The sequence below is a fragment of the Hermetia illucens genome, chromosome 4 (assembly GCF_905115235.1).
Source record: "Hermetia illucens chromosome 4, iHerIll2.2.curated.20191125, whole genome shotgun sequence".
NCBI classification, from domain to species: Eukaryota; Metazoa; Arthropoda; class Insecta; order Diptera; family Stratiomyidae; genus Hermetia; species Hermetia illucens.
This window is the reverse complement of record NC_051852.1, coordinates 131,797,238-131,820,767: the sequence shown is the minus strand read 5'-3', so window position 1 is coordinate 131,820,767 and position 23,530 is coordinate 131,797,238. Positions and strand designations below refer to the sequence as shown.

The 23,530-nt window shown below is 44.1% G+C and overlaps 1 protein-coding gene across 1 annotated transcript; it reads right to left on the bottom strand.

Moving 5' to 3' along the window:
- Positions 1–457: 457 nt before the first annotated feature.
- LOC119655986 (alpha-amylase 4N-like) lies at positions 458–21,586 on the bottom strand. The gene is made up of 5 exons (XM_038062224.1): positions 21,343–21,586; positions 1,487–2,067; positions 1,129–1,430; positions 663–1,063; positions 458–582 (listed from the first exon to the last, which is right to left on the bottom strand). The coding sequence occupies exons 1-5, from the start codon at positions 21,517–21,519 to the stop codon at positions 571–573; spliced, it is 1,473 nt and encodes a 490-aa protein (XP_037918152.1). The 5' UTR covers positions 21,520–21,586; the 3' UTR covers positions 458–570.
- Between the last annotated feature and the right edge of the window lie 1,944 nt (positions 21,587–23,530).

The following is a 23,530-nucleotide window of genomic DNA, read 5'->3' as shown; positions in this document are numbered from 1 at the left end:
CGGAAATTTTCCCTCTCAAATCTAATTGACGTAACTATGGTTACAGCGAACTTTTTCGCGTCCTACAACAAAACACCTTAATTGCAAGACATAGATGAGCCAACAGTCCGCCCCCTACGCATTGTTCCATATTTTATTTTCGCATTTCCACGGTGTCAACATTTCCGCTCAAATTGAATTACCCAAATATTTACAACACTAATTGAAGTCAATTACTTGCGGGTTACTGATCATTTGAGGAGCTTGCGACAGCGGGGCATCGCTAAATCACGGATCGTTGTAGACATGGACCCGAGAAAGCTAAGTAAGATTAAAGATAAACCAAAATATCTGCTGCAAACGAGTTATGCACTCGAGGTTTTCCGCACTTGTGACTTGATTGGTCAAGACTTAAGTGATCTGGCGACGCACGTATGGATTTGAAGTGCCAACTGGTCTAAAGGAACAACGACTCGGATCTTACAAAAACTGCCGTTTATTCTCACATTACAATGCACATATAAATAACTTAATAATGACGCTTTTCAGATGAAGATACATGACCTCAATGCTTCTCCACGGGAATTGCAATTACAGCTTCTCCTGCAACAAAATAAGTTAAATTGATGGTTATAAATAACCTGAGAATAATACATGGAAAGCGAGGGATGAATTGATCTTACCCCAATATGAATTGCCAGAATTCCTATTTCTATCGGAACTCGGATGGTAGCCATTCCATCTTCACCCACTTCGACAGTATCTCCGGTACAGGAAGTTCCATTCCTGCGACCAGATATAACGTTGCAATAGCTTCCCTTTGGAAGACACGTCTGGAGGCTCTGCTCCAAATCGTTGCCCTCATTATTCACGACAAGGAATCCTTTGCTCTTACGGCAGAAAGCAATTTGGTTATTTCCATTGTCCCACCACGCTGTAATAGGAGAATCTTTCACTATATTCCTGAATTCCACCATGTTTGAAATCTCCCTCCACCGGTGTTCGCAGATCCAACCGTTCCTGCATTGGCCGTCCTCATCAAACTTGGGTGATATGATATTGTCATTACTATCCGCTGGTGGACCTGAAGATATTAATATATTGAAACTACTGAGCTTACTGTTTAAAAGACCGAGAAAAGAGACTTACCTTGATCTGGATGTGTAAACTTATAGGAACTCATAATTCTTTTAATACCGTATGGATGCGCCATCATAAATCCCACTGCCATAATATACTCCCGCCTACTTCGATGTGTTAGTACGCCTGGACCACGTCCCCTTTGAGTATCGTAACTATCGACAAACACTAATGCATCTCGTGACGGAAGGAAATTCCATTCTTGACCCCAATTCTTGAGGAGCTTGAGTGGTGTTTTCCTCCGGAAAAGTTTAGCCAATTCTACCGCATATCGAAACTCCGTCACCACCCCAAGCGCATTGTACTCATTCCTGAAAAGTTCAAATTATTCAAGCGGCTGAACTATCCTAGCATACAAACAACGTACTTTTTAACAGCTTCATTTCCCAGATCCTTCACTTCCTGATAGATAAAAGGATGCGCCCGTATGGGAAAGCCAAACGCAGGATTCAAATCATCAATTTTGCGATAAATGTCAGCAAGGTCGCGAGGCCACATGTGTTTGGCTGCATCAATTCTGAATCCACCCACCCCCATTTTGATTAACTCATTCAGGAAATCGGCTATGTGATCCTGGACATTTGGTTTACTTTGATCCAAATCGAGTTGGCCCTCTAGTTGGCAATTTCTGACTTCAGCCGCTTTGTGGTAGTTTCTGATTGTACATCGGGGGTGGAAATCGTGAACGGTATAAGGGACCATGGGGAAGCTTTTGATGGCTGTATCCGCATGAGACCCTGCCGTTCCAATTATTCGATTCTGATGTCTGGCCATATGATTAAGTACAACGTCTACATAGACAACCACACCTGCGTGATGGCATCGCCTGACCATCTCCTCGAACTCTTCCTCACCTCCTGAACGGGAAGCAATTAGATAGGAAATTGGCTGGTATCTTTCCCACCATGGTCGTGGTTCAATTATTGCATTTTCGGTGATTGGTGAAACCTGTAAATTATAATATTCCATATTTTTATAAAGGCTGCTGGTTTAAACTAGGCCCGTTGAAGATTCCATTAAATTTAGACTGGAAAGATAGCTGAAAGTACTGAGGATCACTTCCTTGAGTCAAAAGGCTCGACGGCATGAAATGAGGAAAGAACGACGTCAGGACGGAACGTAAGTGTTTTGACCGCTGATTGTTATTTAGTAAATAATTTAAGAGGAACATTATACATTATATGCAGCGAATAGTAATCGGCACCATATAGTGGTAGCCTCCTGATTTTCTTAAAATTTTTCGGTTGAGTAGTTTCTGAGAATGGGTCCGTTAAATAAATGATCAGTTTCGACCCCCACACCCCCACCTTTCAAATAAATGTTAAAACTAGGATCAGCTTTGGAAAGTGCTAACCGATACCTTTGATATGATACCCCACATGACTACATTTGATGAAAAAAAATTTACACCATCCTTTTGTTTGTATGGGACCCCCCCCCCCCTTAAATTCGATGTAGAACTATGTAACCCACTGTATGCGTGAGCGTTCATTGTTCCTACTTGTACACCAAATTTGGTATGAATCGCTCCAAACGTCTCCGAGAAAAATGCGTGTAACGGACGGACAGCAGATAGACAGGCAGTCAGATCTGTGAGGAGTTGCCATATCTCCAATCAGGCGTGTCCCTTCGTGCGGATAGAGGAATGCTCGGCGGATGCGTATGAATATATACTTGTACGCATTCGAAGGTGTGCGTCCATGGGCATGTTTTTGCGCAGGTCGGGTAGGGGGGAGAAGAACTACCACCCGTGGATAATAATGGCTATGGGAAGGTCACCCAGAATAATAAACCAATATGGACAAAGAGAACGTGTATAAACTTATGGTGCAGAGGTTCCGAACCCCAGTACCGGCGGTTTTTGGGAGTGGGCGACCAGGCTCCCGGTCATCGATATCCCTCGACTGCAGTTCCTCAGTGGTGAACAGCTTGGCCACCGTGACATCTAATGCTACAAGCAGCTTAAACAAGGAGGTGTTTAAACCGAGCACATCATTCTCTAGAATACCCATAGCAAACGCGCAGAAGCATGCACCCAAAAGAGAACGTTGGTCATTAAAAATCCCAATGACATCAACAACATACGAGCGTAAAGAGGAGGCCCCTCAGTATCGAGAGCCGGATCCTTTTAGGAAAAGCTCAACGATTATGAGATCTCCCTCAATATCCAAGGCGGAAAAGGACCTGGGCAACAGGAATCCCGTTAATATCATAAAATGTGCGTAAAGAAGAATGGAGGCTTTGAAGCAGAAGTCCGACCTGAAAGACTCATCTTTCATTTTGCGTGGAGCGAAAATTGTTGAGTTGTCGGAATTCATCAAAGATAAACACAACGTGTACCAAGCAATCAAGCATATAGTGAGAGGCATCAGAATTCTATATAACAAATCGCGGGAAGATGAGAAAAATATGAAGGAGAGCCCTAAAATTACTCTTTCGACGGCGACGCAGTCAATACACCTGACACCCAACCGTATACACGCGGATGGGCAGAAGAAAAAGAGGGTTCGGGAAAAAGAGGACGAACATCCAGGAAATCAGGAGGTTCCCAAAAAAGAAAAAGATGTACCACTAGGGACCTAAAACCTGTATCAAAAAATTCATGCTTGGATTAAGGTTGGACCAAAGAAGCCAAAAAAGGGGCAGAAGGAGAGAATGAAGATCCGTCCCGAGGTAATCATCATTTCAAGCACGGGTAATATATCCTATGCAGACATACTAAGAAGAGCGAAAGCTGACCCTGATCTCAAAGACTTGTAGTGGATTGTAAGCAGGATCTGAAGGAACCAAAAGGGAAATCTCATGCTAGAAAGTGAGGAAAGCCGAAGGCTTCAGTAGCCAAGTCAACAAGTTGTAGTGACCGCGGCTGCGCGACGGGAGCGGAATTTCGTTCGGCTCTTTCTTAATCAATTTGCTTAAACAATGCATTTAATAGTGTGCAATTGCCTTAAAGTTCGCCGCAGATTGCACATTATTCAATGTATTCAAGCGAATTGATCTTGACAGGAGGGGAATGATTTGCCGCATCCGCAGGCGCATGCGCATGTTGCCGCAACATTGCCTAGCGAGTGAGAAAGGCTATGTAGCGGGAATAGAAGCGGTGCACGAACAAAGGCAGCGAGAATGTTGCTGGGAGAAGGTTTTTTGGCGGGAAGGAAAAAACGGCGAGTTTTGGTTTGGAGCTTGAGGAGGATGTCTGGTGAACTGAGTGAAGGAAGGTGCAGCGAGTACTGAGGGGAAAAAGAAAACGAGGAAGAGGAAAGATAAGAGTGAGGACGGAGGAAAAAAAAAGTCTTTTGGAGCTTGAGGAGGATGTCTGGTGAACTGAGTGAAGGAAGGTGCAGCGAGTACTGAGGGAAAAAAGAAAACGAGGAAGAGGAAAGATAAGAGTGAGGACGGAGGAAAAAGAAGAGGATAATTCATCCTAAAGTGTGAAGATTTCCGCGAGCAAAATAAAAGAATCCGACCGAGAAAACTAACCCCACATTGTGCTAACTGAAGTGTAGTTAAAACGAAGATTCCGAGAATAGATTAAAATCGTTTAATCGTTAACACCTGAATAATGTACAGAGTTTTAAAGCAAAAAGAAGAAAAACAATTGAAATAGGCGAAATCGCAACGGAAAGAAATTAATATCTAATTGCTGAAATCTAGTGTCGAAATTTGCGCGTTGTGTATAAACAATCCCTCATAAAAGCATGAGGAACGAAATCATAGAGAAGAAGTGAACTAACGTTAGTTTTTTTGTTGTAGGACTATATATTCTTTAGTTATAAATAATTTGAATTTAAAGACAAAAAAAAAGAAATAGGTACCCGAAGGATCGGTCCGAGCTCGGAGTGACATTTGGGTAAGTGATTTGTTTATTTTCTTTTCTTTTCTTTTTTTTTTATTGATTTTTAGTTTATTTCCCTTCTCGTTGGTAAATTTTACACTTTGGTTATTTATTGTTTTTTTTTTTTTTTTTCTCTTATTTTATTTTCATTTTCTTTTTCTTAAACTTACATTTTAATTAACTTTATTTTGATTTCTTTTTGGTTGTAATAATTTTTTTTTCCTTTGTATTATGTTCATAAGCTTGAAAAAGTACATTAATGTGTGAATAATCAAAGGTAGTTTGAGGACTTCCTCCCCTTAGTTCCTCCTTACTTCCGCGGGATTCTTACATAAGGGACATCCTCTAAAAGAATAACTGGCCGGAGGATGTCGAGGAAGGGTGGGAACCTCACCGGCCGCGCCTCGTTCAAGATCTGAGGCGGAAGGGACGGCAATCGGGAAGGTGATCCGTCGTGGATTTTCCATTACTTGATCGCGGCACTCGGGTCCGGAGACAAACGGCTCCACGCGCGCGGTCGAGCCGTTTTTTTTTATTATTTTTATTTTCCAATTTAGCTCGCGTTCTGGTTTTATTCGATAGGCCGTCGCGAATTCCTACGTAAAATTCGATTTTAAAATCCGGTGCGGACCCAACATTTCCTGGATTCAGGCTTAATTTATTATTTACAGGTTACTGGAATCATGTGGAAGATAGCCTATTCCGGCTCACAACTTCGTTTGGTGGTGTCGGATAGAGAATCAATAGATTCTCAATATTGTTCCCGGCTAGGCTCCACGTACACTTGTCTTCAGATTTCTAGTTTTAGGTTTCACGCCTTTTTCCCCGGAAGCAAGTGTTCCTAAGCCTCAATTTCCTTTCCCACCTTGTAACGTAGAGTTTCCTGCCCTATCCTTGGTAGAATACCATAAGAGCTAGTCGTTTGTTGTGTTTGTCTTGAGACTTAACGCCTCGTAGGTGATTGCCTCCCAGAAGTCTCTGGATCTACGGGCCTTTGCGGCTATAAGCTGAAAGGTATTGCCGTCCGAGCTTCTGAGGAGTGTCCTTCCCTACCTTTATGTGAAATGGCTATCTCTTCGTTTCAGAATTTGAAGAAAATTAAATATTCTTTCTTCTTCGTAGGGATGAAGTGACGGGTGAGATGGATCCTTGATGGAATACGGAGGTAGTCGGCTATATGCTGTACCGTTCCGTCCTCAATGATTCATCTTCACTTTGTTCTCTGACTCCAGACGAGGAAGATTGAATTCTCGCGATTCCTTTTTGCTTTTGTTCTTTTATTTAATATTCTGCGACGGGGAGCAACTCAATTGTTGTCTCTTCATGATGAAAAACACTGTGTGTGGAAGTTTTCTGCACACAGATGTGAAAAAATTTATGAGGTTGGGATGACATTTTAGTCATCCGAGAATTCTGCGGGAGTTAATATATGGAGTTGACAATTTAGAGAGAGAGGAGTCCTCGTAATTCATTTTTCTTTTTTCTTTTCATTATTTTCTTTCTTTTGCCTTGTTTCGTTTTTTTGCTTCTTTTCCTTTTCGATTTCATTCAATCATTTTAAATTTTGTTTTGCTTTCTTTTATATATTTCGTTTTTTTTTTTCTTTTCGCTTCTTTTTCCTTTTTCTTTTTCCTTTTTCTTGGACTTCCTTTTGGTCGTTTCCAATTTTATTTTTTTTTTAAATTTGAATAACGATATGTCCCATCAAAGAGATCACGGGTCTCGCGACCTTTATCGCCTTCCTTCCACGTTACCTCCAGGTCAATGGAGCTCAGCTGAGCTTGACCTGCCAGCACGCCGTGATGACTGACGGTGGCATGAGGCGGCGAGGAGAGATCCTGTGGGTTGGGTTGATCCTTCCACGCGGGATGCTAGGGCGACGGACGCTTCACAAGTTGAGGGATTGGTTCGAGAGCAATTTGTTGCACTTCGAGACTCGAACCGGAACACGCACTCAGTGCATCAGGCAGCTCAACATCAGCCTGCTTCAACTCGTGCAGTACATTTTGAGGACAGACATGACAGAGGACATAATAAAGACAATTTTTACACACTTGACCATAGACGTAACGTTGATTTCTACGGACTTGACGACAGGTCCGGATCCGAGAACTTTCAACGACATGACGACAGATCCGGACTCGACTATATGTACGATTTTTCCGACTCTGACGAGAACGATTCGCCGTATGGATGCCAGGCACGACCGCTTAGTACCATGTCAGCGGATCGTGTTTATTCAATTTTGGCATCCTGGAACTTGGTTTTTGATGGCACATCAAAAACTTTGCCCATCAACCAATTCCTGTTCCGCGTGGAGGCTTTGACCAACACAACCTTACAGGGGGATTTTGGCCTGCTGTGTACTTATGTACACACCCTTGTCAGAGACAGAGCAGCAGATTGGTACTGGGACTACCACCAGTCTGTCGGACGAATCGAGTGGACCTCTTTTCGTGAGGCTCTTCGCCATGAGTTTAAGGATTCTCTAGATGACTGGGATATCCTTGAACTGATGCGAGACCGCATGCAAGGTCCATCCGAAGATTTCGACAGTTACTATAAAGCTGTGCGTTTGCTAGCAAATAGGCTAGAAAACTCCTTAACGGAAAACAAGTTGGTAGAGTTGCTACGTCGTGGGCTGAGACCCGACGTTCAGAGGCAACTTCTCTATTTTCCGGCTAGTACGGTTCGCGAGCTGCGTAAGTTAGTGCAGCAGAGCGAAATTTTAGAGGAGCGTCTCTCAAGCAGGCTCTCTCACCAATTACACAGCTATTCTGCTGAATCTGAAGAGGGTGTTGACATAAAGGACATCTCAGGAAATCCTCAGTCTGAGATTCATGATCGATATTTGGACTTGGTCTGCTGGAATTGTCGGCAGATTGGACACTTGTTTGAAGACTGTTGGGAGGATCCCAAAGTCTTTTGTTTCGGTTGCGGGCGCCCGAACACTCGTAAGCCCGTATGTCCGAACTGTCGAGTTCCAGAGCCCAGCCCCAGTCATCAGGGCGTTCCTGCATTGGACGCACGTGACTGCGCAGGCATTGCGACAACGTCTTCCACAGTAACTCCGAAAGTTACCGTGTTGAAGCGGTCCGATAACTCAAACATGACCTACCCGGATTTGACCCCACCAACAATTGTTTCAAGGAAACCGATGCTTTCGGTTCTGAGGCCGTTGCACGTAAGACTGCAACAATATCAAGCGGCCAGAGAACGGATTTTCGGAGTAGCAGAGATGGCGACGAAAAAACCGAAGCGCTCAACTCTTCGCTTACGCCAATATTGGATGCGAATAATGCGCAACCGTCGTCTTTACTACTCTGCCATTCTCACGAGTCGGCCCAATAATGATATTCGCCCGTATGCGGATGTCACAGTCTTGGGTGAGCGTGTTTCAGGACTGATTGATACCGGAGCCACTGTAAGTTGCTTAGCTTCGGATTTCGCACGGAAAATTATTAACGACGGTCGGTACAAGTGGGAGAAATTACGCATCGATCTCAGGACAGCTGACGGGACTAGCCACTCGACAGTAGGCAGAGTGTCAGCTGACATCACGTTTCGTGATCGGACGGAATCGATGTCGTTCCTCCTTATCCCGTCGTTAACGCAAAATCTTTACCTTGGAGCTGATTTTGTGCGCAAGTTCGATCTCGCACAGGACTTATTTGTACCTTCCATTTGTTCTATCGAAAATGTTGAGAACGTCAATCAACACCAGTTGACGACACACCAGCGAGCAAGGCTCGATGCTGTCATTGGCAGTTTTCCATCTTTCGAGTCGGAGGGCTTAGGACGTACAAGTCTCACGACACACGTCATCGATGTCGGCGGTAACAAACCAATTAAACAGAGACACTTCTCAGTCTCTCCCGCCATCGAAAAGCTCCTCTACGAAGAGATTGATAGGATGCTGGCTTTGGGAGTCATCGAAGAATCGCAAAGCGCCTGGTCTTCGCCAGTTACCCTTGTGGTGAAACCTGGTAAAGTGCGACTTTGCCTTGATGCACGTAAAGTGAATAGTGTAACAGTGAAGGACGCTTATCCTTTACCTCTCATCGAGGGGATTTTCAGTCGTCTCCCGAAGGCTAGATTCATTGCGAGTTTAGATCTGAAGGATGCGTTCTGGCAAATTCCTCTGGATGAGGCGTCCAAGGATAAGACTGCCTTCACCGTCCCAGGTCGGCCACTCTATCAGTTTGTGACCATGCCGTTTGGGCTCTGCAATGCACCCCAAACCATGCAGCGGCTTACGTCGCTCACTTACGTCATCAAGTCTTTGTATATTTAGATGACTTGCTGCTTATTACAGAGACCTTCGACCAGCACCTGCTGCTCTTAAGCGAAGTGGCTCTCTGTATGAGACGCGCTGGCTTGACATTGAACATCCGGAAGAGCAAGTTTGTCATGAAGGAAGTTCGATACTTGGGACACATCATCGGTAACGGGACGATTTGTACCGATCCCGACAAGGTACACGCCATCAAAGATTTTCCGCGGCCGAAAACCGTCAGGCAACTGCGGCGGTTTCTTGGGATGTGTGGGTGGTATCAGCGATTTGTGCCAAATTACGCTTCGCTGACTGCACCGTTGACAGACATGCTTCAGAAGAAGCGTCAGTTTTGCTGGTCTGAGGAAGCTATCTCGGCTTTCGACGCTCTGAAAACGAGTCTCTCCTCGGCTCCAGTTCTGCACAGCCCCGACTTCTCCAAGCCTTTCGCCATACATTGTGACGCAAGTCAACATGGCATAGGAGCGGTGCTGATGCAGAAGACAGAGGAGGGACATGAAGTTCCTATAGCGTATATGTCGAAGAAGCTTACACAGCCTCAGCGAAACTACACTGTCACTGAGCAAGAATGTCTGGCAGCGGTGGAGGCAGTGCGCAAATTCCGAGCGTATGTTGAAGGCACAACATTCGAAGTGGTAACTGACCACGCTTCGCTCAAATGGCTGATGAACCAGTCCGACCTTCACGGCAGACTGGCCAGATGGGCATTGAAGCTTCAAGGATTCTCGTTCATCATTAAACACAGAAAGGGATCACAACATCTGGTCCCGGATTCTCTATCTCGAATGTATTCACCAGCGGAGGTGGATGCTTTGGAGAGAAGTGGGAACAACGCAGACGTGGATTTTAATTCACCACATTTTCGGTCTGCGAACTATTTGCAGTTAATAGAGCGTATTAGGGAGAATTCCAACAAACTCCCTGATCTGCAGGTATGCGATGGATTGGTATACAAACGAACCAATCATGCTTCAGGAGATGAGATGCAGGAACAACAGGCTTGGAAGCTTTGGATTCCGGAGGAGCTGACGATGGAGGTGATCACCCGTGCCCATGATCATCCTTTGAGTGCACATGGGGGGGTTGGTAAAACCTTGGGTAGACTGCGGTTGTGGTTTTATTGGCCTAAAATGGTTTCACAGGTCAAGGACTATATCCGCAATTGTGAAACGTGCAAGACGTCAAAAGCTCCCAACCAAACGCTCCAACCTCTAATGGGAAAAGCGCTCATCTCCGATCGGGTATTTCAACGTTTGTATATCGATTTGATCGGCCCATACCCCAGATCTCGCGCCGGAAATATCGGAGCAATAGTCGTTCTCGATTCTCTCTCAAAGTTTTCATTTGTGGAGCCGATTAAACGGTTTACCACAAACGTGCTGACCGAATACTTGGAGAAGAGAATCTTTCATGTGTTTGGAATCCCTGAGTCGATCACATCTGATAATGGGGTACAGTTCAAATCCGTGGCTTTCAACGATCTTCTGAACCAGTATGGCATTCAACACATTTACACCGCTTTATACTCCCCGCAGGCAAACGCCTCGGAGCGAGTAAATCGCTCACTGTTGGCTGCTATACGCGCTTATATCGGTCCTGACCAAAGAGATTGGGATAACAAGTTGTCATCCATCAACTGTGCCTTGCGTTCAGCGAAACACGTCTCGATAGGGACATCACCCTATCACGTCGTTTTTGGGCAAAGCATGGTCACCCATGGGAGTACCTACGCCCTTTTACGACGCCTGAACGCCTTACCTGATGCGACCTTGGAGATCTGTTCTCAGGATAAACTTGCTATTCTGAGAGCAGAGGTTCAAGGGCGAATCCTCCAGGCAAGAGAGACACAGGAAAGGGGTTACAACTTGCGATCCCGAGCTCGTGAATTTCAGGTCGGAGATATCGTGTATAAGCGGCTCTTCAACTTAAGCAGTGCAGCAAAACGATATAATGCCAAATTGGATCAGAGGTTCGTGAAGGCGAAGGTCATCGGTCGAGTCGGAACGGTTCAATACGAGCTGGAGGACATGGAGGGTCGTAACCTGGGCATCGCTCACGCGAAGGACCTCAAGGCCTAATGTGGGTTTGGATCTCGATCTACCTTTCCTTGCAACCGCCAACATCCAGCCGCTATCAGCAGTGAGGCCCTCACTGGTCTTCAGCTTTCTTTCCTCGAGCGGGTCTCGAAAACCCAGCTGCCCTGTAGTGACCGCGGCTGCGCGACGGGAGCGGAATTTCATTCGGCTCTTTCTTAATCAATTTGCTTAAACAATGCATTTAATAGTGTGCAATTGCCTTAAAGTTCGCCGCAGATTGCACATTATTCAATGTATTCAAGCGAATTGATCTTGACAGGAGGGGAATGATTTGCCGCATCCGCAGGCGCATGCGCATGTTGCCGCAACATTGCCTAGCGAGTGAGAAAGGCTATGTAGCGGGAATAGAAGCGGTGCACGAACAAAGGCAGCGAGAATGTTGCTGGGAGAAGGTTTTTTGGCGGGAAGGAAAAAACGGCGAGTTTTGGTTTGGAGCTTGAGGAGGATGTCTGGTGAACTGAGTGAAGGAAGGTGCAGCGAGTACTGAGGGGAAAAAGAAAACGAGGAAGAGGAAAGATAAGAGTGAGGACGGAGGAAAAAAAAAGTCTTTTGGAGCTTGAGGAGGATGTCTGGTGAACTGAGTGAAGGAAGGTGCAGCGAGTACTGAGGGAAAAAAGAAAACGAGGAAGAGGAAAGATAAGAGTGAGGACGGAGGAAAAAGAAGAGGATAATTCATCCTAAAGTGTGAAGATTTCCGCGAGCAAAATAAAAGAATCCGACCGAGAAAACTAACCCCACATTGTGCTAACTGAAGTGTAGTTAAAACGAAGATTCCGAGAATAGATTAAAATCGTTTAATCGTTAACACCTGAATAATGTACAGAGTTTTAAAGCAAAAAGAAGAAAAACAATTGAAATAGGCGAAATCGCAACGGAAAGAAATTAATATCTAATTGCTGAAATCTAGTGTCGAAATTTGCGCGTTGTGTATAAACAATCCCTCATAAAAGCATGAGGAACGAAATCATAGAGAAGAAGTGAACTAACGTTAGTTTTTTTGTTGTAGGACTATATATTCTTTAGTTATAAATAATTTGAATTTAAAGACAAAAAAAAAGAAATAGGTACCCGAAGGATCGGTCCGAGCTCGGAGTGACATTTGGGTAAGTGATTTGTTTATTTTCTTTTCTTTTCTTTTTTTTTTATTGATTTTTAGTTTATTTCCCTTCTCGTTGGTAAATTTTACACTTTGGTTATTTATTGTTTTTTTTTTTTTTTTTTCTCTTATTTTATTTTCATTTTCTTTTTCTTAAACTTACATTTTAATTAACTTTATTTTGATTTCTTTTTGGTTGTAATAATTTTTTTTTCCTTTGTATTATGTTCATAAGCTTGAAAAAGTACATTAATGTGTGAATAATCAAAGGTAGTTTGAGGACTTCCTCCCCTTAGTTCCTCCTTACTTCCGCGGGATTCTTACATAAGGGACATCCTCTAAAAGAATAACTGGCCGGAGGATGTCGAGGAAGGGTGGGAACCTCACCGGCCGCGCCTCGTTCAAGATCTGAGGCGGAAGGGACGGCAATCGGGAAGGTGATCCGTCGTGGATTTTCCATTACTTGATCGCGGCACTCGGGTCCGGAGACAAACGGCTCCACGCGCGCGGTCGAGCCGTTTTTTTTTATTATTTTTATTTTCCAATTTAGCTCGCGTTCTGGTTTTATTCGATAGGCCGTCGCGAATTCCTACGTAAAATTCGATTTTAAAATCCGGTGCGGACCCACGCACCGGTAAAGACACGTTGTTTTTAGTAATGAAGCGTGAGGGATCAAAGCGCTCAAAGGACCCCCCCACATTCCCGAGCCTGGCTAGCACAGAGGCGTGCAAGAACGTGTCGACCGAGAGCTTTGATAGAGCTGCAATCTTCGTGGGCGGACCTTCACGGTCAAATTTTGCCAAATTGTTTAGCTTTTTGGGATAGCTCTGCCCTCTAGGTCGTTATCGGCCACTCAAGGGATCGACTTGATCTCCTATCTCCATAACTATCATTACAAAGTGCAAGGACCTGGATGAGGTCACTTCTAAGGCGGAAATCTACACTGCCTTAGCGGAGCAGTTCAAACTGCACGACTTGCAGGAGGCATCCATTGTAAGCCTTAGAAAGATGTATGGAAGTACACAGACGGCAACCATTCGGTTGCCAGCAGAAGCTGGACGCAAGCTGTTGGATGTCGGGAAGGTCCGTATTGGATGGGTAGTTTGTCGTCTTAGAGAGAAAATCTCGTTTAAAAGATGATTCAAGTATCTCTCGTACGGACATTTAACGAGAGTGTGAGGTTGATCGGTCTAGCCGATGCTGATGTTGCGGTAAAAACAGCCCATATTGCTCGCGATTGTAACAAGGATCCCAAATGCATGTTGTGTGATGAAAAGGAGGTCCTGGACAGCGGGCATATTGCCGGAAGGGGCAAGTGTGAAATGTGAGAAAATGAGCTTGATCCAAATCAACCTCAATCACTGTAGGGTCGCGTAAGATCTGCTCTCGCAGACCACCCATGAATCAGAGGTACAAGTGGCTATAATAAGCGAACCCTTTAGAAACCCTAACAATATTGTATGAATAGCTGATCCAACAGGTGGGGTGATCTTGTGGGTATGCGGGAAACAAGTCATACATATTGGCTAACGATGATCAGGTTAATGCTTGCCGGGGTGCGGTTCGGTTGTGGATCTGACTTTCGCTAGTCCATCACTAGCTCGCGATAAGTCCTGGAACGTCAATGGACAGTATACCCATAATGATGACCAGGCAATCGTCTTTGACCTGAAGAGCAAATGAAGCGGTTGGAAATTTGCTCGTCCAAAAATGAGGAGAACGTCAGGTTGGTCTGCGAAATCAATTGACGAGTAAACATTCATAGGTGTGTGGTTGTACCAGGACACTATAAAAGGTACACCCTTGGAAAGAGACCTCCATATCACGCGAAGGAATGTGACGCATCGATACCGAGTACTTCCCTTAGCAAAAAGCCCAACTGCTGGTGGGATAATGAATTGTCAGTGCTTCGGCTGGCGTGCCATCGTAGCAGACAAGCGGCTCAGAGAGCAATGGGCAGGATTGATCAGGAGGTGAAACAGCGAGCTTATAAGGAAGCCCGAAGAAACCTGAAGCTGGCCATACAGCGAACCAAGAGGGATTACTTTTTAGTTTCATACTAAATTTCATTAATACGTTTTTTTTTACTTAACCATTTCATTTCATTCAAGCTTTTATTATCTAGAGTACAAAGACACCTGTCACCGCGGAAAAGTTAGAGGCAGAATCGGCAATTATTTTTCTCCGTCATTCTGCCTCCACCTCATGGCACTCTTTGCGCCCGCTCTCCACCCCTGTGGCGAGTTCTAAAAAAATGTGGAGAGCGGCGTTGGCGTCATCTGACCGCTCACATTCGCCACATTCGAAATAAGTTTCGAATGCCGCGAATCCTGCCGCGCCACAGCTTCAAGGAATTCTGCGCAGAGACGTATATAGACCCATGGGGAAGCGCCTACAGGGATCTGCTGGAGAGATTTAGAGGTCAGGTAGCTCCGCAAATTACATGTCCAGATCTGCTACTCAAAATCGTGCAGGGTTTGTTCCCTCAGGAGTACACAAGGGGTTACAGTCTGCAGACATCTTGAGATGTCGCTGTAATACCCCCAGTAACGACAAAAGAAATACTGGAGATTTACGGTAGGCTGGGCACAACAAAACCCCAGGCCTCGACGGTGTAGCAAACAAAGCCCTTAAACTGGCCGTTAAGTCGAAGCCAGATTTATTCGTAGAGTAGCTTGAACCATTTTCCTGCAGGCCTGTTTATTGGACACAATGGCGAAAATGCTGGAGCGAACAATCTATAACAGATTACTCCCGGCTATAGAAAGTCTGAGAGGCTTATTAGATTGACCGAACGGTCGACGCCATCAAACTGGTCACTGGCTTAGCTGAAAATGCGATGCACGGAAAGAGTAGCACTAACAAGTATTGTGCTATGATTATCCCTGACGTGCGAAATGCGTTCAACTCTGCCAGTTGGAACCTTATAAGGGGGTCATTGGCGACGATTGATGTACCCAGTTACTTAACTGCGTTAGTCGACAGCTATTTAACAGATAGAGGGCTCTGGTATGACACAGACATGGAGACCAAAGAATACATTGTCTCAGCGCGTGTTCCATATGACTCTGGGATCGTTGTTGTGGAACATCATGTATAATGATGTCCTCAACGTCTCAGTTGCTGGCGAGGCCACAATAATGGGTTACGCCGATGACATAGCGGTGATTGTTGTTGCAAAAGATCTGGCGGATGTGCAATTATGTTCATCCGAAGCAATCACTGCTAAAGAAGTAGCTGAAAGATGCAGGTCGTGCACTCGCGAAGTATAAGACACAGATGGTGCTTATCACGAAGCGGCGTAAGGAAACCACTGCCCGTATCAGAATGGGGAAGTATATCATCACTTCAAAGCCAGGAGAGATGATTGCGAGGCTGAATCGCAAGCAGGACTTATAAAATGTTTGCACCAAGGCGTCTAATGTTAGCTGGCCCTGGCAAGGCTGATGCTAAATGGTGGAGGCCCGTGATGCACTCGTAGACTCCTTATAGCTAGAGTGGTGAGCTCAATACTGCTTTACGAAGCGCCAATTTGGTCAACTGCATTGCATACCGCATGCAATGCTCAAAAGATGAACGCGGTGCATAGAAAGACCGTCGTAAGAGTGTGCTGTAGTTATAGAACCCTCTGCGATGAAACGGCCTATGCAGTACCCGGAATGATGCTGATCGACATTTTGGCCGATAAGATGCCACGTAAAAATGATCGACCCGATTCCTCCTCTGATCGGCAAATGAAAGACGCCGAAAGGGTGGAATCGTTAAGCAGGTGGCAGCAACGATGGAAATAGGTGAAACTCACACATTGATTGCCAGTATCTAGGTTTGGACACAGAGAACGCATGTTGAAATAAACTATGATCTCATGCAGTTTCTCACGGGACACGGCAGTTGCCATAAATACCTCTATAGGTTTAAACTGAACCGCTTACTCAACTGTGCCAGCTGCGACGGTACTTCGGAGCATGTTTTCTTCCATTGTCCTAGATTCGCTAAGGACAGGAAGAGTCTAGACGAGACATTGCGAGGAACAGTAGCACCGGAAAATATAATTGGGAAAATGCTTGTATGATAGGAGAGCTGGAATGCAGTGACGGACATAGTAGGGCGGAGTCAGTGCAGATGTAAAGAGGCAGAGGAGACGTGAAAGGCGCGTTTGCGAATGCAATCGGGGCAGAGAGAGGCTAGAGCCATGTCCACCCCACGACGAAATACTTTGTGGGGGTTCCCGGGGAAGAGGATAGGAGACAGGGGGTGGTTTTAGTGGGTAAAAATCCTACACGGTCGAACATGTCTTTGGAAGATTTCCATCTCCGAAAAAAAAACCATCACAGACAATAAACCGATTTTAATAAGATTTTGTTTTATACAAAACTTCAAGGAAGATCCTGACTTGTTGCAGGCACTGAACATTAAGAAATCAAAGACGACTGAGAGTTTATTCACACAGAATTACTCTCAGGAAAGGAAACAGAAGCGCAGGGAAATCAATACCACGAAAACAATGTTGCTTTTTTCGACCACTCGTTGACAAATTTGGCGATACACATAGCTGATCGGAGTGATCACGCTATTATTAGCAACATATAATACATGCTTGGTCGTATGCAGTTCAACTCGTGATAAGACCTACATATTATATCCAATGGAAAACTTGAAAAATGCTGGTAAGATTTAGGCTCCTTAAATTTTTGTGTCCAGATAGCTACGTGGTTAGAGCACAAGGCTGTCGTACGGAAGGTTGCGGTTCGAATCTTACTGATGGCAGTCAGATTTGTATTGTGATTTATCGTCGGATACCAGTCGACTCAGCTGTGAATGAGTATCTGAGTCAAATCAGGATAATAATCTCGGGCGAGCGCAATGCTGACCACATACGGTACTATAATCCTGTAGTGCACCGTTGCGGTCTTGAATGAAGTGCTCTAACACACTTCAAGGCCCTGATTCAATATGGATTGTTGCGACAACAATTAATATTTTCGAATTATATCTCGGTAGATGCTGGATTTTACTAGCACTAAGTGCCAAGCATTTAGGCTCGGACGATGGTAGTGGCCGGTAGTAGGTCAATGGGAGAATTCGTCGAGAACTCCCCGCAACATCGAACACGTATGCAGAATGGTGTGCTTCTGTATGTTTGAACCAGACTGTGCGAAAGTCCCAGGACATCAAAGGAAGCCGTTAGGGATTTAGGGACAATATCGGTAGCTGACAATATTATGGGAACTACAACCACCCGCTCGAAACGCTTAATTTCTTTGATTTTCCAGGTCAGTGGCTCATAGTTCACCTTCCTGTCCACGTATTTCCGTTCGATGTTGCTATTATGGGGGATAGCAACATCAATTGTGCGACCCGTCGTGCCAACTCACAGTACGTCAGGCTTGTTATGTAGAGTATGGCGATCAGTCAGAACTTGCCGGTCCCAATACATGTTGTAAGCAGAACTATCAAGTACTGCTTGCGGTTCATATCGGTAAACCGGACATGTTCCCGTGATCAGCCCATGCTTGTATGCAAGGCTTTGATGGATAACCTTACATACAGCATTATGCCTGGTGATGTATTACATCAATGCCAAAACAGGATAGCCAGAAATGAAATGGTTCAACGTCTCTAACGCCGAACCACACATTCTACACTTGTCCTTCTCCACCCGTTCTTTCATGATGAGCTTTTTATAAGCTCGAGTGGTGACCACGCCGTCCTGAATGGCACACATGAATCCCTCCGTCTCAGCAAAGAGCTCCCCGGTACACAGTCATCTGTTCGTTCAGTGCTATTCAAAACCAAATGGGACTCAACGAATTCCTCTGGAAGATGCCCTCCGTATACGGATGGGCTCTGAGGTATTAGCACCCTCAGATTTACGCACTGATAAGGTGGTATGCCACCCTTCCATGACTGTCGCCAGAAACTTTATTAGTTTCTGATCAACGCTAGACAGATGTAGGATATCGATTAGCCAGGTATGCGGGATGTTATCGAAAACCTTGGCATAGTCGATATAGCAACTAAAGAGGTCTCTTTGGCCTCTAGTTGCTTGTCCTGCAACTACTGAGTCGATAATAAGTTGCTCTTTGCAACCCCTTGATTCAACTCGGCAGCCCTTCTGCTCGTTGGGCAGAATGTTGTTGGTCTCGAGGTGCGTATTGGACGCTCTGTTGGGATTCGTTGAGAGATCTGAAAAAGCTCCGTTGGTTCCTCGCGTATGTTGCATTCTGGACACGTCAGGAGCGACTTTCGCCATATCGTCGTAACAGACTACATATGACAGAAAGTTTCTGCTTTATTGTGTCGGGAATTTCAACTACGGGTGTCTACTTTGGGATGGCATAGTTTCTGTAAACCCTCTGCACTTTATTTCTCACCCATATGCTGGCATTGCCAGTACTGATCTGAGTCAGCTTAGCAATGTCCTGCCTTAGTGAGTCCCGCCGAAGTTCCAGATAAATTTTCCATGATGGATCTCTTTGGTCACTCAAACCAATAACACGAAGGCGAATCCTTTGGCCGTGCAATCTGACAGCCGTAACTGCAAAACAATACACAAGTGATTGTAGTTGCAGCAGCGACATATCAGCATAGAGCCGAGATGCAATCTCCTCATTGATTTGAGACAGAATTCCCGGAGTTTCAGGAGATGCGTAGAGCCTGGGAACACCTGGTCTATGCGAAGGATCCATTTCCGAGAATTCTATACACGCTCTTTGGAATTCGTCCCGAGCCTCAGTGGAGACCTCAGCTGGACAGTGGAGAAGAGCGCCTCGACGAGAAATGAAACTGTTCCTTGCAGTGCGGCCTTGTGTTGTTGATGCCGCCGCTTCTATCTCCAACGACTCTCGGTCACTAGTTTCCGCGATGACCTCAAGTGGAACACCCTCCCTGATGATGGCTGGGGTTGTGGCGTTGCGAGTAATAAAGCGGTACTGGTCTGCGACTCGCTGCATAGTCACTTGCGCGAATTCCTGTCTACGCATTATTAAATTTTGGTGGAAACAGTTATCACTATAATATTGAGGATGTCCTCAAATTTTCTCGGAATTCACTCCTTGGTAAGGTTTATTGGCGGTCAGAAAGATAAGCAGGAAATACCGGTTGGTTTGATATAGAAGTAAGTCATCTTGAATGAGGAATCTTGTCCTTAATCGACTAATCATAACCAGGTGCCGATTTTTATATTCTTGGAACATTTGTAATTCAGGAGCTGACATCTCGAATGCTTGGGATGTAATCTTCCAATGGATTAGAAGGCGGCTTTGAAAAAATAAATCGGGCACCTCGGAGCAGGACACAGTGTAGCGAAAGCTTGGATAACTGATGATTAAACTATGTATTGAGTCCGGATGGTCCTAGCTTTGTCGTTTACACTGGAAAAGTGCAAAATGTACTGCACTGTAGTTGGGATATCATGACAAGGAAGTGGTGGCCAAAAGTAGGATACAATTGACTTGAAAAATTGCATATTAGCAAGTATCGTTTTAAATTGCAATGTTAGCTCGCCTCCTGTTTTTCAACCTCAGCAATTTAAAGGACGAATTTATTACAATACAAATTTCTACCATATAGGGTTTTACAAATGAGCAATTTACAATTAGGAACTCAGGATACCCATTCAACGACATCGTGCTAATAAATATCTTCCGTACTAATTATAATCTCCAGAGTTTTCCCGAGATTTCATTGTGGGCGAAAAGCAAAGAAGCTCAATGAACGCATAACCATAATTTGGAATATTAATGCGTCATGAAGACTAATAATAGCACACGGGTACTGAAATCGTTATCCGCTGGAAACCCTCCACCTCCTCTTTCAATAGATAATCAACAAAGCGGAGAGAACCTCTCGCGGTAGTGTGGAGTATTCCACCAATTTAGGGCGGATATTTCGTTTCAAAGTGGAATACTTTAATGGGGCAAGGTCTGAATGACACATCAACAATTTTGAATAACAACAAAAATTACTTGGGTCACATTGTGCATTAACTCATTTTGCGAACCGGCTTAATAGAGGGTGATATTGAATTCTCCAAAGAGATTATTGGATTTGGAGTTTGTATTGTCATTCAAACTTTTTTCGATCCTGTTAAATGTTGGACTAGGAGAAGAGGTGCTATTATGATGCATATCCGGTGCTGGAGTTGGAAATTAGGACTAATCTCAGGAAGATATTAGAGTCTGGCCTTGGGTCCTCTCCTTCAGCAAAAGGGCATCGTTTGGGCTTCAATCTGTCTATGTAGAAATGCGTAGCTCTCATTTAATCGAAACGGTGAAATGGTAGAACCAAAACACATATGTTCACGAGGTAGAATTAACAGATGCAAGATTTATAGTAAAAACTAAAGAATGGAATTCCATGGAACAAAAATGCCCTCATGCCCTCCATTTTAAGAAAAAAACGTTTGACCAAAATGGCCGGATATCAGTTATGGCCACCTCTGAATATTATCAGATATATTCAGACGCATATATAGAAATTATTGGATGCTTACCAACTGCCTAAACTTGAGAAAAAATAGGTGTCTAATGTTGAGTTATCCCAAACTAAAATTAAGGAAGAGTCGACTAATCATTTCGAAAAGGGTTTCTTATCCTTTTTCGTCCTTGTTTTGATTTTGAATTGAATTTAACTCTACACCACACTTGATGCTTATTATGCCACTTTTCTGTACCCGCTGTCTTTTTATAGCTGCACTTGTGTCATACTCATTAACCGTCAATTAATTGATCCCTCAGGATGCTTCCACACTGCTTTTACACTAAAGCCTTATCATTTCAAATACACTCAAATTAACCACTGGGATGGAAAAAAGCACTTAATGCAAATACTAAGCAAAATACCAATAATGGACCACATCACGAAATCAAAGGTAGATTTTAATCAGAACTAAATCTCCTACCTGTACAGCACCATATCCATTTGGTCCTAGAAAGTTCTCGCATTCCCTTGCAATATCGTCGAATTTCCACTCGAAAAGATGCACAATAGTCGTTCGGTTCGGATAAAAATGCGGATCGTGCTGGGATTGAACTAGTCCGTGCGATATTAAGATAATTAACAACGTAAGACGCCTCATTGTAAGTGCCGACGATGTTTTTGGTCTGAATACTTCAACGGTTCTACTGCAAATAAGAACTGGAACCTTTAAGATAATGCGTACGTGACAATATATCTTTATTGGAGCTAAGTACCTTGTTGTCGCAATAATGTACACACAATCAGCCGTGAGGGTTGTAGTGTGACCAGCCAGTTAGGAGCAGGAACTCTTGCAACATTTTCACTTTCGGCCCTAAGTGAAGTGAATGAGGGACACGCTAATTAGGAAATGAGATTGAGTAATAGATTTATACTCAATTTAGATTCAGACCTAATCTTCCTGGAAGAATCTGCTTCTTTCTCGATGCGACAGTGAAGCATTGTTGAGATTTATTTATCGCACACCTTTTCTGCATCACTGCCTCACAGTAAGGCTTCATATGGGTCTTCAAAAATTTACCTTGAACTCAATTTAAAAGCGTTCAACCCTTATCGCTGTGAATCCTTTTTGCGGTGTGAAAAGGGGACGTAAAACGAGGTAAGTTTTCGACGTGAAATAGTATGCAAATTATCAGCGACTGAACATAGCTGGTCATACTCACCGGGAGATTCGCTTAATTCACAATTCGGCAGTCATACCATTAGTCAGAATTAAGGGTTTGGTGAGTGTTTCTGATGTGTTGCAAAAAACACACGAGGCTGATTCCCGTCACCAGTCTATAATGTAGACATGCCTATGTATCTACATATGGGAGATTCACGCGAACTAGACTGGAAAGTTTGCGAAAATCGCAGCTTCCAGTCACGTCAATTGAAATTCAGAAGAATCCCCTCTTATAAGCCGAAATTTGAAAATGGGTCTCCGGGGTTGATTTTTCCTTGCCTTATTCCAAATGGAGTGAGCGGTGAGTTCGGCTTAGGAATAGAAGACTTGGCGGAAATTTTTTCTTGAAATTCGTTATTTTCAATTCCATGGTTCTTGAGTGACCAACGGTTTGTCGATCAAGAGTGTGTAATTTGTGTAAGCGGGAAAAATGAATCCATCAAAATTAGCAAGGTGAAAAGAGACTTGAGTTTGTTAAAATCCCTAAACGCGAAAATCAACTTAACACTTGATCCTTTGAGGAGTATCTCGATTTCCCTAGAGTGCTACTGTGTACTGTATATTCCATTTGTCTTGTTGATTATAATGTGTCTTCTGATCCCATGTATTTCCCCGTACACCATACATATATACTTATATTGGTGTTTCCCAATAATCTAGAGTCTCTGTGAGTTTTACTAGTTTTACTCAGTTTGTGTTAGTTTTATACGTTAATACCACCAAATTAATTCTATCACGCAAATCATCTGCTACATCTAGTGGTTATCTGCATTAAAATGCAGAATATTCAAATATAATTTCGGTAAGCTTCGATACGAGGAGAATGACGAAATCTACGTGATATAATACTCAGAGGACCTTATCTCAACACCCTGGGTGAGTTGTGATGGTGGGCTGATGTTCTCAGAATGGTGCGTATTTAAGGATATCTTTCAATGGCAGAGAGTATTGCGGTGAAGAACACTATTTTGGGATAGTTTCTTCTTAAACCTGGTGAACCATATACTTGGATATCAACAGCAGAACTACGTCATATGGTTGCAGATAGCAGAACCTACCGCTCCTATATTCCCCATTTGATAAGTTGAGGAGCCCTTTCTTAAGCAGGTAGAGTTAAAAATCTTACGAAGACGCCACTGTGACACATTGTAGCAGCATATCAAATTCGAGCGGGGATCCCTCCTCTTAAACTCAATGTTTCCACCTTCCATCAAATTTCGTATCAATTGGTACAGTCGTTCCTGAAAAAATGCGTGTGACAGCCGGACAGACCACCCCTAACTACGCTGCTGAACAGAAGGAATCTTGGCAAGACACGGCTTCAAACTTTGCTTTACAACCAAGGCACGAAATACAAAGGCGAGTCATAGAACCCGTTGACGATTCGACCTTACACCAACAGGTACAAAAGAAAAACAAATCGGAAACCGAAGTTCGGCGCTTCAGG